This window comes from Vulpes vulpes, unplaced genomic scaffold (genome assembly GCF_048418805.1).
Source record: "Vulpes vulpes isolate BD-2025 unplaced genomic scaffold, VulVul3 u000000899, whole genome shotgun sequence".
Lineage (NCBI taxonomy): Eukaryota > Metazoa > Chordata > Mammalia > Carnivora > Canidae > Vulpes > Vulpes vulpes.
In genome coordinates this window covers 2789855-2805009 of record NW_027325780.1, presented here as the reverse complement: position 1 = coordinate 2805009, position 15155 = coordinate 2789855, and the positions used below count along the sequence as shown (strand labels likewise).

The window sequence follows — 15155 nt, the reverse complement described above, 5'->3', positions numbered from 1 at the left end:
AGGTTAGTTGCAGAACAAAGCTGGAAGAGTCACTCTTCCTGATGTCAAAACTTACTACAAAACTGCAGTTACCAAAACACTATGGTACTGACATAAAGATAGACATACAGACCAATGGAACAGAATAGAAAGACAGAGCAGAAATAAAGTTTCATGTAAATAGTTAAATTCTTAGCAAGGGGGCCAAGATCATTCAATGGGAAAAGGACAGTCTTTTCAACAAATAAAGCTGGGAAAAATAAATACCCAATGCAGAAGAATGAAGTTAGGTCTTAATACCATGTACAAAATTTAACTCAAAATGGACCAAGGATCCATTATTCAAATGTAAGACCTAAAGCCATAAAACTTTTTAAAAATAGGGTAAAAGCTTCAAGATATTGGATTTGGCTGTGATTTCTTAGATATGACACCAAACGTACAGGCAACAAAAACAAAAATAGACAAATTGGACTTATACAATGAAAAACTTCTGTGAATCAGAGGACACTATCAACAGAATAGAAATACAATCCCCAGAATGGGAGAAAAATATTTACAAATCACATATCTGATAAGGAATTCATATCCAGGATATATCAAGACTCCCCAAACTCAACCATTAAAAAAAAAACTCAATTTAAAATGCACAGAGGACTCAGACATTTCTGCAAAGAAGATACAAAAATAACTCATAAGAAGATGCTCGACATCACTAATAAGTAGGTAAATCCAAATCAAAACTACAATGAGACATTGCCACCTCACACCTATTGGGGTGGCTACTGCCAAAAATATAAAAAACTGAAATAACAAGTGTTGGTGAGGATGTGAAAATATTGGAACTCTTGTGTTTGCTGGTAAGGATGTAAAATGGCACTGTCACTGTGGAAAATAGTATGGTGGTTCCTCAAAAGAGACACAGAGAGAGTGAGAGAGGCAGAGCCACAGGTAGAGGGAGAAGCAGGCCCCATGCTGGGAGCCCGATGTGGGACTCAATCCTGGGATTCCAGGATCATGCCCCAGGCCAAAGGCAGGCGCTAAGCTAAACCGCTGAGCCACCCAGGGATCCCTATCCTACTCATCTTGATTGAAATAGAGTATCTTCTGGTCTTTTTCAACTGAATCCTACCTAATGTAATATTATTATAGACACTTCCAAACCAATCCACAAGAGACCATAAATCCCCATAAATTGTGCCATTTGATTCACAGACCTCTTTTTTCTTAATATATATATATATATATTTTTTATTTATCTTAGAGAAAGAGAAGAGCACATGCAAGCTGGGGAGGGACAAAGGAAGAGAATCTCGAGTAGACTCCCCACTGAACGTGGAGCCAGAGCCCAATGCAGGGCTCAATCCCACAACCATAAGATTAAAACCTGGGCAGAAACCAAGAATCAGGCACTCAATTGACCCACCCAGGTGCCCCAGATCTACAGGCCTTTTAAATAAGGTCTACATGTTTATTTCTATGTTTTGCACAGCTTTATGTGTTTGATATACATTTATAAAATATACACACATAAATACACACATACATACTGGAAATTTATCATATATGACAAGTACTATAGTTTTCTTTAGTAAGATTCTTATAATTCAAGAACACTAGTATAATTACCCACCTTGTGGATATTCCAAGAAACAGATTTTGAGATGGAGACTGGCATTCAGGAAGTTTTTTGGAGAGTGCCAAAATCAAACCTGGGAAGTGAAGGAAGCAATACAGTCGCAACAAAGATCCCAGCCATTGCCATGAGGGCTCTGGAGCTGGCCATGTCCATTCAGAATGGTCACATGTTGATGTGAGGAGGCCAAAGTCAGTAACCCCACATTAGCCAGCCATTGGCCCCAGACAGAATGGGGAATGATGTTGGGCAAGGCAGCTGTCCTTCCTCAGCCTAAGGTAGTTATTAGGAACATTCTCAGTGGCGAGCCCACTCCCAGATGAAAGAATAAGTGTTTCAGTCCACTTATTGTGGACTGAGTGGGACTGAGTCCCACTCCAAGAGAGTAATCAGAGTAGTATACCACACCGCCACCTTAAGTCAGTCACTCATTTTGCATAATACATTTTGAAAGCATCTCCATTCTCTGCCCCCCAAATCTTACAAGGGAAAGTTTAATAAGATGAACTAGTTTTGTGCTACAGCTGTTCTGGGGCTACAGTTGATATTCATCTCCCTTCTCCACTATCCACCCACCCTTAGCTCCCTCTCATTCTCAACTAGCATCCCTATTGCTCTTAGTGCCTGATCTGATGGGGTAACCTAGAATCTGGTTAACATGCCCTTTTCATGATTCTTGCACTTGCCAATTACACAGCAAAATGGAGCAGGGAAATGCCAAGAGTCACCCAAGTGTACGCCTGGGTGCTAAATATATTCCTCCCGCCTCTCATTGTGTAGTAGCAGCTGGACCTCTAATGCCATAGGTCTGCATGGCTCAATAGGAAGGGCCACTTGCACTGTAGCCTAAACCTGCTGCAAAGCCTTTTCCTGCTTCTTACACCAGCTCATGACCAAGAAATTGAGTTACTAACCTCTCAGAGCCTCAGTTTCCTCACCTGAAAAATTAAGAGAATTACAGTACATATTTTATTAGGTTGTTGTGAAGATTAAATGATTTCATGTATATAAAGCATACAAATAGTGCCTGGCACAAAATAAACCTTGAAAGAGGAAATTCTAGTTTTTATATTAATTTACATATTTGCCATGATCCACAATAAAGGGATACAAGTACCTATAATATGCTTAGAAAACACAGGACTACTCTTAAATTTATTTTAATAAGAACTTGAACATTTGCTGTTGTAAATTTAAGTACATTTCCTTGACTTGTTTTAATAGAAGTTCAAGATCCCCTACCATGTCATATTTGAGGATAAAACCTGGGCCTGAACAGATGAGAGAGTTAACATTTAGGTAAATGACCTTTGATCAAGAGGATCTAGAAACCATTGGATAAATCTCTTCTTCCACTCCTCAGGTGGACATTCACAGGTGCATTTTACTTGGGTCCTTGGAGAGCTCCTGGTAAGATCAAGCCTCAGCTGCTCACAGAAGTGATCAGCTCAAGAACTCACCATTGAATTGGCTTAGGTTCTTTCCTCATTTAACTTTTCCTAGTCTCCACCTGTCTTTGTTTTGTTTTATCTAAATTCAGTTTGCCAACATATAATATCCAGTGCTCATCACACATAACATGCCTGCCTTAACGCCTGCCATCCAGTTACTCCATCCCCCACGCCGCCCACGCCCCTACTGCAACCCTCTGTTTTCCCAGAGTTAGGAGTCTCTCATGGTTTGTCTTCCTCTCTAATTTTCCCCCAGTTTCCCCTCTTTCCCTTATGGTACCTCCCACTATTTCTTATATTCCCCGTATTAGTGAAACCATATGATGATTGTTCTTCTCCGATTGACTTACTTCACTGAGCATAATATCCTTCTGTTCTATCCACGTCGAAGCAAATGGTGGGTATTCATCCTTTTGGATGGCCAAGTAATATTCCACTGTATATATAGGCCACATCTTCCTTATCCATTCATCTGTTAAAGGACATTGTAAAAAAATAAAAATAAAAAATAAAGGACATTGTAGCTCCTTCCACAGTTTGGCTATTATGGACATTGCTGCTGTGAACATTGGGGTGCAGTTGTCCCATTTCACTACATCTGTATCTTTGGAGTAAATCCCCAGTAGTGCAATTGCTGGGTCGTAGGGCAGATCTATTTTTAACTCTGAGGAACCTCCACACAATTTTCTTGAGTGGCTGTAATTCCCACGAACAGTGCAAGAGGGTTTCCCCTTCTCCACATCCTTTCCAACATTTGTTGTTTCCTGTCTTGTTAATTTTAGTCATTCTCACTGGTGTGAGGTGGTATCTCATTGTTTTGATTTGTATTTCCCTGATGGCAAGTGACGTGGAACATTTTTCCATATGCTTGTTGGCCATGTATAGGTCTTCTCTGGAGAAATGTTTGTTCATGTCTTCTGCCTATTTCTTGACTGGATTGTTTGTTTTTTGGGTACTGAGTTCAGTAAGTTCTTTATAGATCCTGGATACTAGCCCTTTATATGATACGCCATTTGCAAATATCTTCTCCCATTCTGCAGGTTGCCTTTTAGTTTTGTTGACTTCTTAGGATCACATCCCAACATCAACAACCTGCAAGGAAGATCTCCTAGACTCTGTCCTTTTGAGAAACTTAGGCCAAGATAGTCAGTAACAGAAGTAGCTCAAAAAAAGCAAATGCTTCTGGACATGGATCACTCTCTAGTCACTCCATTGTTGGTTGATGACCCCAATGTGCTTTCACTCATGGTGGATTTGAAGTACAGGTAGAAGAGAAGCACTGGCTTATATGTAAAGCCGTAGCATTTAAACAGTATTGCACACACACACACACACACACACAAAACAGTATGGCACAATTTTAAGTATAAGGACTGTGAGGGTGTCCAGTTCCCAAAACCGACTTTGGACATCTTGAAAAAAGAAAATGACAAGCTCAGATTAGCCAACTGTAACTCAAGACATACTGTGAAAGCCAAATACATCCAGGGCAGTGCTTAAATGATTATTTCAGTAGCCACAGGGCAAACAATGCTAAAGATCAGGCACAGGGTTTGTATAACAGTAGTAGAGCCACAACAAATATGAGCATAATCTTCAAGGTTGTGCAAAGTGAAACTGTAAACGCTGGGATGGAAATATTTTGTAGAAAAGCCAGAGAAGGGGTACCTTGGTGCCTCAGTCAGCTGAGAAGCCAGCTCTTCATTTTGGCTTAGATCATGATCTCAAGGTTGTGAGATCGAGTTGCACATTGGGCTCTGTGCTCAGCAGAGTCTGCTTGAGATTGTCTCTCTCCCACTGCCCCTCCCCTTATGCTCTCTCTTAAATATTTAAAAAAAAAAAAAAAAAGATAAAAAAGGAAAAGCCAGAGAAGCTCAAATCCCCAGATGTCATTGAACCCTCAGGGCCCTCTCCCTTCCTAGAAGAAAGAAACCTCCTTTTGCCTGGAAACTTGCAAAGTTCTTACTTGCAGAAGCCTCAAAAGTCCTTCCAAAGTCCCATTCATGCCTCCATTCTTTGAACTTGGGACCAATAACTATGGTGACATTACAGTACCAACTGAGCAGAGGTATACAGCACTTAAACCAAAATAAACTAGCTTTCACACCCAAAGAATTCTAAGACCTGGGCTAACATTATGACCAGGATTAAAGAGAAATATGAATGTGGATCTTGAAAAGTGCTGAATCTGAGAGACCTGAGTAGGACTCTATATGGAATAATTTATTGACATAGTGGCCTTATATTGTGATTCAAGATTTAAAGTCTTAGCAAACAATCAGTCCTAATATGCTGCTGGCATGATTCCTTGAAATTTGGTGTGGCAGGCTGTGTTCCTTGGGAAGCATAGTCTGAAATACAGATTAATATGCAATTAGTAGGAAACTGAAGATGGGATGGTGTTTCAGAGGTGCTGAGGTGGACTTAGACTGAAACTTAATACCCACATACCTCCCAGGCATTGGATGCTCCCAGGAAGGGTCATTTAGGGTTCACAATGCTGGTGCACAAATATTCATCATATTGGCATGAGAAAATAGGGCTGCTGCTACACAATGGAAGGCAGGAATAAGTATATCTGGAACCCAAGGGATTCGTGGGGCAGCTCTTGGTTCTTCCTTGTTCAGGGGTGGCTGGGAAAACCCAAGCAACCTATACCCAACAAGCACAAAACATCTTGTTGGGACGACGGTCTGGGTCGCCAAATCTTAGGAAAGCAATCTAGATCCACTGATGTGCTGGTGCAAAACTGAGTAAAATCTGGAATGCATGACAGAAGAGAGAAGGTGACAAATATTAATCAGCCTCAAAATCAGTTGCGATGGATTGTACCTTGTTCTCCGACTCCTTATTTTGTTGAGATTACAGTGTATCATTACGTCAGATTCCTCAGATGCCTCACATCCTCTCAGCTCACTTCCTTACTGCAATCATAGCTTAGCAACCAGTTGCACACAGGTGTAACTTTTTTGTAAAAAAGATTTTATTTATTTATTCATGAGAGACAGAGAGAGGTAGACACAGGCAGAGGGAGAAGCAGGCTCCATGCAGGGAGCCCGATGTGGGACTCCATCCCTGGTCTCCAGGATCACGCCGTGGACGGAAGGTGGCGCTAAACCGCTGAGCCACCCGGGCTGCCCACACAGGTGTAACTCAATAGCGCTTTGCTTTCCGGACCACCACCCAGTGTATTTCCCCCCTATGAGATTCTTGCATGAATCTACTTAGTGAATTTAATAGATGCACACAGGTAAGAGTTAACACCCTTTTTTCCTGGGAGCCCCTACTCTCCTCTCCCACCCCTCATGAAGACAATTTTGAGGTGCACCCTACTGAGCTCCTCAGAGTCAGTGGTCAGTTTATGTCCCAGTTGCCCATAGAGGTGATCGGCTCAATATTGCATCCTTGACTTGGCTTTCCCTCTTTCTTGTCATTCCTACCCCCTTACTCTTTCTTGGGATCACTTCTCCAAATTACCTGCGTGCAAGCTTATCTTGGTGCCTTTTTCTATAATCTCATGAGATTGTTTCTTACATTCATTTTACTAGTATCGGTACATTTTTGTCAAGGTCATGTGGTGAAATGCAAGGACACTTAGTGTCTTGATTCCTCTATTTTAGAGTATCTTCTTAATAAGCCAGTTATCCTAAAGCCTGGTCCCTCTGAGATACAGTTCAAGTGATTCTACTTTTGGAGTACTTCCTGAAGGCTGCCAATGTCAAGACCTCTATATAGAGAGGATCCTTGGAGTCAGTGACCAACTTATACTGGATCCTTGGTAAAAAGGGCCAATCAATAGGCACTGGGCTAAAGATCTGTCAATGTTCACAATCTGTTCCCCCCAAATCTTCCATTATCTTCCCTAAGCACTTACTAAACTGGACAGCTCAGTTGTTTCATTCTCTTCAAGAATAATCTGGTCCCAAGTATACCATATCTTAAATAATTTTTCAACTGAATATCCCTGAATGTAGTTTCAAAATTGCTATTTCAGTGTGCCTTTCCCTCCCCCGTCCCAAGACTCTAAAGATGTAAGATACCATTACTATAAAACACTTCAAATATTTTGTGTCAAAAATAGAAATGTTTGAAAAGTGAATTCTTCGAGGATGAGGAATCTGTCCAGCCTTATATCCCCAAAGCAGCTTGTTCCTAGTAGATAATTGAAATGTTGAATGAGTTTACTCTGTCTTGGGAAGTCTACTTATTAAGACTGGTTAATGTGGTAACTCAGCAGATCTGAAGGTTGCATATCAGCCAGTATGGGTTAGATCATGCTGCAATAACAAACCTTTATGAAGACACTAAGATTTGGCTGTTGTTTCTCACACATTTCCGTGTACGTCAGCAGGAAAGCTCTGTTCACCACTCAAAGATCTAGGATGGGAAGTTGAATCTCAATATATGCTTCCATTATCACCAAAGCAACAAATGGGAATACAGCAAACTGCACACTGGGTCTTAAAGCCTCACTCAGAAGTGACACATGTCCCTCTGCTCAGATATCTTCAGCCAAAGCAAGTCATAATTATGGCTAACTTCCAAATCTATTCTAATCAAGGTACTGTTTAAACAGTAATACAGTTTTCACTAGAAAAAAAATGTAGCATGAATTTATAATTTTTTGTCTGAATTACCTTGGCTTCTTACTTCACTTTCCAAGAGATGTACTGACCTAAAAGCAGACACATACTGCACAAAGAGTAAAAAATCAAGACAAAGGTACGCAGTTGCAAAATGGCCATTTATTGCCTACAGGGGAAAGGGAGGGAAAGAAGAGGAAGTACACAGGTGCAAGGAAACAAGCATATATTTAGCCCTATACATCATGTGTGATCAGTACCCAATCTCCAAAATGGAAAAAAGTATTTTGTCATCTGACATAGTAGTTAAGGTTCTTAAGCACCTCCCTTCTGAGCTGCCACAAGATTTAAAAGGCAGGACTGCTTTGTTTAGTCAATGTTCACATTAATGAAAAAATACTACCACCCAACTGTGTCCTTTTGCACGCACATTTTGTACAGTGTCTACTGTGAAAAACATCTCAGCTGAGCAGTTCGGTCAAGTTTCAGACCTCATCAACTGTTTAATAAATAGAAAAATAAAGCAGCTGGTGATTTTGTCAGAGAGAATGTGTTCAGTAAGAGTAGAACCACTTTCTCCAAGGATAACAGAGTGTTAAATGATTAGAACGCCACAGAATCAGTCTATTAAACATTAAACACTAGTAAGCTACAATTACATGGCACTTCATTAAGTCTTCTAACAAGAGAATGAATGAAAAAAGAAAAAAAGGAAAAAAATCTTAGATTTTTAAACTGATTAATGGAACTCAGTAACAAATTGATTTAGTGCTTGGCTTTTTCTTAGGACAAAAGTAAAGTAAATATATAACCTAAAACAGGAGAATCTGTTCTGGAATAGTACCACTAGAAACTCCCAAGCATTCAAGGGATAAATTACCAAAATATCTTGCTCAGTTTTAAACTCAAGTGTTTTGCTTTCCAACCATTAATTACAAAAACACTTTATAGGCCACAGAATGACTCAAATATATGCAAAACAATGTATTATTAATTTATTGCCAAATAATGAAAATAGATGAATCCTTCCCTATTCAAATGGTAAGTTGAGTTGAAGAGTAGATCGTCATTTATTTGGCACTTGTTTTATGTTTGAAAGAAATCACAATACAAGATATAAATTAACCCATAGTGAATATGGCAAACACCCTGGCCTTTCCGAAAGAGAAGGTACAAACACACTCTCTTTACCAAAAAGAAGTCTCCCTCATTACCACCCCATCCAGAAGTAAAAAAAGCCAAAGTTTGAAATGTTCATCCTCCTCAAAATATTCCAAGTAGTCCAATGAACTCTATTCCTCAACCTTTCCTAGATCAAAGAAATGCTTGCATTTGGACAACTGTACGAATGCCCATAGTGCACTTCTCAGTGCCGCTGGTGTTTAAGAAATTTGCCACTCACAACACTGAACAATTCCAGATCCAGTGTGCAGTAATACAGCCATCCAAACTCCTCCCACCCCCCCCACCCCCGAAAAAAGTTGGCAGAGCAACGCTCAGGAATTTCACAGGTAAGGGAATATATTTTTAGCAAGTTAAGCACAGAGAAAGAACAGTACAGCTTCTGAATACATACACACCCAGACTACTGCATCACTTATTGTACCAAGACTGAAACAAGTAGCAGGAAACTAAGCCTGTTAAGCAAAGCCATTGTTTGACACATCAACACTGAGCCAATTGTGTGAGTTAAGATAACTAATTAAACAAATGTGATTCATATAACCATTAATAGCTTCAAAGAAAATACAGTTATATGTCAGTAACACAAAACTGAAGCAAGAAAGGGCCACTTTTGAGAGGGTTACCATGATTCTTATGCTTTTAGATTTAAAAGTGACAGAGGTACAAGTAGGGAAATAATCTAAATCTGGGGAGACTGTTGTAACAAAAAGAAGTACTAACAGGTGCCAAACTATGCTTTCTCCAAGTTTTTGAAAACTGCATGTACCAAGTATGCCAAGAGTCATATCCCTTGGCATTTACATACCCTTTTCAAAATGTGATTTACTGTTTCTGATAACATCATTTCTAGTTTTGGGACAATGCTACTGAGTTTAAACTAAGTGCCATAAAAAAAATGAACATTTAATAGGCAGAAATGTCCTTATTTTATATGCTTTGAAAGTAAAACCTATTTTACTTAAAAACATTCCATTACTTTAATGTCATGATGTATGTTGAATAAAACCTCAAACATGCTTGTTTTCCTTTGGTTCCAAGAATAACCCAAACTTACGCCAAAATAAATTACTAAGTAGGTTAACAAAGCTTGCTTTTCCTAGTACCTGCCTACTTCCTACTGTAAGACTTGAGTAAGTAATTCAACGAGAAACTTACATAAAGAAGGTATTTGGTTAAAATAAGAAAACATGCACATTCTCCCTCACCACCTTCCTGAAAAAAACTTTTTTTTTTTTTCATGGATCTTATTCAGAACACCCTGCAGTATAGGTATAAGAACTTTCTTCTTCTTATCCTTAAGCTTTAAGATGACACTTATTCACAGAGATTCCCAAATCATTTTCTGTAAAATCAAACACGCCCTTGGCATCCTGTTCTTAAATTACAACTTTGGTAAATAAGCCAGGTTAAAGGTGTAGTAATTAAGTTTCAATCTGAATTTGGTGATCATGATGCAATAAAAAAAATTAAAATCATTCAAAGTAACCATAAGTATAAAAGTTTTGTCTACGAACTGGAAACTTTAGTGGAATTTCCTGGCTTAGAAAAATATCCTAATTTTCCTAGCTAATTTGTCTACCTATAATTCTCAGAGTTCTATAAACCTGATATAATTCAAAAGGAAAAGGTTAAACAAATCTACATATTAGTTGATTTTTTTTTTTTAAGGTGAGGGCAGGTAGGAAAAAGATAGTACCTTATAAATGTGACAATTCACATTTCTGTCAAAATATAAGTATATATGAGTGCTATTTTGAAAACGTGCCATAAAGTTACTGCTTGCTATATAACCATTATTCTATGGCCCTGCCAAATGTATCAGAAACTGATTATGTTTTCTGTGACCAAAGCTACTGATCAGTCAGTGCATTTTACAAAGCTATTAAAATCGCTCAGAATGTAAGACTTAGAAACAAGTACTGTAAGTACTGGGACACAGTCAATTTGCTAGAAAACCTAGCCTTGTATTAGGAATGAAAAACCATATGCCTCTGGTTCCATCAAAGAACACATTTAACCTATTTTGTCTTGTGCTTTCTCTACTTCTTGCTATTTGATTTGAGAGTATAGATGGCATTTGTGATTTTTAGAAACTCTTGGAAATGCAAATACAAACTTAATTTTTCACCCACTTAACAACAGATACTTAGGAGATACAATTTCAAAATGGAACATAGTTATGTTTGCCCATGTTCCAGTTCTAATGTGTCACATCCTCAATTCTAATATAACCCATCATAGAATCAAGTGATACGAGTTTTAGGTATTTTCTCCCTTCTCTGTGATTCAATACATAACTGTAACACACCAAATAATAGGGACAAATAAGAAACAAAGCTTTATATTTCTGCAAACTACAACACTGAAACACAGTGGCTTATTTAATACATTCACACAGGATGCTTATTAGTAAAATTAAATATCTGCCTATGAATATCAGAAAAGTAATTTGAAAAGAAAGAGCTTGGAACAAGGCAAATGGGAGGGTGGAAGGGTGGGGGGAGGGGGAGGGTGAAGCTGGTCTCAGAACCCATTGTGCCATTACCTGACTTTAACATGTGATATTCAAACGAATGTTCACACGCCTTACATCAAAGAAATGAAACAAAAATATTCAGCTACATTGTACAAAATTTTTTTTACATAAAACATCATAAATCTTGAACAGATTTATTATATCTGAATTCTAAAAAGTTGCCTATAGAATGGTGCTGGGATTCTGTTCTCTGCTTGCTTTTAGGCAGTGCTGTTGCTTAAAAGTTGACACCAGGCACAATATTTTAAAACAAAGTCAACAAGCAAGGAGCAGTAAGTGGATTTGAGCCTTTCCCAGATGTCAGTCCTGAGGATGCTGCAATATTCCCCATCAAAATGTGTAAAGCTATGAGGCAGAAACTGATGCCTGAGAGAGTGGGTGACTTGACATGCACTTGTATGACTGTTGTAATAGCAAACAGTGCAGTTTTCCCTTCCTCAAACAACACTGTCTTAATAAATTTAAAGAACACTCCAGTTCTTAGACAAATATCAGAAATCATATTTAACAGTTAAAAAAAACCACACATTATCACAACCTAAAAATGCCCAAATTTTCTCTTAACTTCAGATAAAATATGCAGCAGCCCCATGGCGTAAAGCTTATTAAACTTATTCTGAGAACTAGAAAGTATATAAGCATAAATATTTTACTTTCATTGAATATATACCATATGTCATTCACCTCTTCCTTTTGGCTTCTCACTGCCAAAGTTCCAAATGGCATGCGTTTTAACAAGACAATACTGAGGAGAGCAGCATTTCTGATCATCTGAATTGGCAGCTCAAAACAGATACCACTCCTTTTACAAAGGGAACAAAGGGTGAAAGGTGTGTGAAATTTGGGTAGTGGGCTAAAGGGAAACCGTGCACATGAAATTTGGGTTACCATGCCCCAAGTGTGTGTGCCACCCAAAACATAACACAATTAATTACCTACTTCAACAGAGCTATTACCAACATTTACTAAAACCACATTAAAAATACACAGGATAATGAATGGTTTGAAAGAGTGCATTTGGAAGCAGAGAGAACCCAATTACACACCTTCCTGCAACAGAGTGCCTCGATCATACACAAAATAAACTTAAGCTGTTTACAATGTTTCCCAATTTTTTTTATTTTTTCCCTCTACATTTAACTATTAAAAAAGTTTTTTATTAATAAATGGGCTCCTCTGTGGTTCATATACAATCATAAGTGAACTTTAAATTCCATTTTATACAAACATCTCAAAAAATATTGGGAGTGAAGTATGGTAGGAAATATTGCTCACATTGCTAATTAACATGCACATATGAAAGGAGGAAAATGTTTTGTTAGTGCATATACCTCCAGAGCAGAAAACCCACGCAAAACAAAAGATTTAAAATAAAACATACAGTAGCTGATTACAAAAAAAGGTAATGTCCACAAAATTAAGTTTTTCATGCTATTCTACTTTCCAGTACTATGGTTCAGGTAATCAATTTGCATGGCTAGATGTTGAATGTTTGAGGTATATAAGAAGGGATACCTGCACACTGAGGAAAATCTGTCACCTTAAGGGTTGTTTCTTTGTTTATTCTGGTACTTTACCATTTTTAAAAGAATATTTTATTTACATCAAACTCCACTCAACTACAATGACATTCCAATTATAATAGATGACAAACAACGCCTCTATCACTAGGCACTTTTAAAAGGGAGGTTAGGCTCTACAGAACCCTTCTGATGCAATCCCATATATGACGTTACATCATCCCACCACCCTCGTCCCACTAAAATCACCCTTCTGGGGAAACATTATCTTATATAGCCTGATTAATTTACTATGGAAGAAATTAGTAGAAAATGACCAAAGGAAATGCATCATTTAAGACTAATAAAACAGCCTAAGATGTCAGGTTTGAAAGAGGAGGCAAATTGTATATATTTAAAACTAATTAAATAATTTAGATTTGACCTGTACTTTATATATTAGTGAGACACAAATATAGGCTATTTTCTTTTAAAATTTCATTCACATAATGGAAAATTTGTTTATTAAAAATATCACATTTTGAGACTAGAAACAGTAAAGTGCATGAAAAGTTTAAAATATAAATTTCAGAAAACTCTTATAGCAGCAAAAAAGCAGAATAAAGAAAAACTTAAAAACAGAGACACAACCTTTTCCTGTTAACTGTGCCCTAATTAACATCAAGTAGCCAACCAATTTTTCCCCCAGAAAACCTATTATGTTCACTGCCTCTTGAGTCATAGATCTTCAACTGGCCCCTCCTGGGCAAAAAAAGGATTCCAACATTTCTAAAGAGCAACAACAGTTGGGAATAAACCAGTAGCTTCTTAATTCAACCCTGACAGACAACGGAAACAAAGATTAAAAGCATATAATGGCCATTTGGCAACTAGAGTCAGGAAAAAAATGATCCAGGGTTTTCAATTACTCCATGTTCTCTCTACCCCTCAAGTCCTTGCCACTGTCACCTCAAAAAGCCCAAACCAGCAGCCACCTGTCCTACTTCAAGAAACACATGAGATATTTGTATCACTTTTCCCTTTTAAAACTTTGATCAGGGCCTTTTTATTCAGCAGTTGTTTGGGTTTTGTTTGTTTGTTTTTTTAAACACTGAACTATAACAGCAAAAATTAATACCCAGATCTTATCTGTTTCTCCAGCACAATCAGGCAGAAAATGGTGGGTGACAATAATGAAAATATTAGACACTAATTTTGTGGGCAACCTAAATATAACAAATTCTACTTTCAAGACATGTGGCAGTAGAAATTACCTACTATTTTCCAATAAACTAGAGAGAAAGGCTTAAAATTAATACTTCCAATGAGGTTATAACTAACAGAGGAACTAAATACAGAGTGATTCCTCAAAAAAAACAAAACAAAACAAAACAACCAGTGCTTGCCCAACAAACTGTCATGTGCTGTTGAATGCTTGATTTTGAAAGCATATTGTGCAACCATCTTTAATTTCTCTCTTCTTCTATTATGGTTAAAGCTGTATCATAGTTTATGTACAGATCTAGCAAATTTAAGTGCTTTGTTAATGTGCAAAAGACCAGGGGAGCCAAAAATCAGTTTGTTATAATGGAAAACAGAAATCTAAGAAATTTTTCCTGTAAGGCATGCCACCAGTTTAAAATGTCTTATTTATAGTTTTTAAAAATTGCCTTTTACAAAAATAGTTGGCTCATGTGAAACCATTCAAAAGAAAGTATTTGTTTTGGAAAAACAAATACACTGTTGTTGGGCCTTGAATTGGTGATTTATTAATTACGAATGCTGACTCCTAATATAATATGAAGAAGGTCCAACTTAAAAACAAATTAAAAATTTGGAAAGAGTAATACTTTGGTTCCAGCCCTAGTGCCAAATGATACCAATATACACAAAAATGTACAAAATCTTAGAGCAAACACATAATGAAAGGAACCTGAAGAAGCAGCTTAAGGATGGCCATACTTCACTCCTACATACTTTGATTTACAACTGTACAGGTCCATAGCAACAGATCCCCCCGTCTTTGCGGGGTAGTACTCCACTACCTCCGATTAGGCAAGTGAACACCATTAACAAGAGGCAGAAGTGGAGGGTGGAGTTCAAGTTGTGTTAACAGTGAGAAGTGGTCTGAAGGGATGTGAGGGTGTGGACACCCAGTGATGTTGTTCTCAACCAGCCATTGAGGATCTAAAGGCCCCAGGACACCAAGCACGTTCATATGAGTCTTGGAATAGAAAATGTAGTCAATCACGCCCTGGAAAGAGATTAGGGGTTGGGGAAAAAAAA

At 37.9% G+C, this 15155-nt stretch overlaps 1 protein-coding gene across 4 annotated transcripts in view; it reads right to left on the bottom strand.

Moving 5' to 3' along the window:
• Positions 1–7791: 7791 nt before the first annotated feature.
• Positions 7792–15155, bottom strand: part of CNOT6L (CCR4-NOT transcription complex subunit 6 like) — a 115271-nt gene continuing 107907 nt past the window's right edge. For all 4 annotated transcript variants that reach the window (XM_072745531.1, XM_072745530.1, XM_025998225.2 and 1 more), the window contains exon 12: positions 7792–15123. In XM_072745531.1, the coding sequence (XP_072601632.1) occupies positions 14911–15123 (213 nt within the window). In that variant the 3' untranslated portion in view covers positions 7792–14910. The remainder of the gene's footprint in view (positions 15124–15155) is intronic.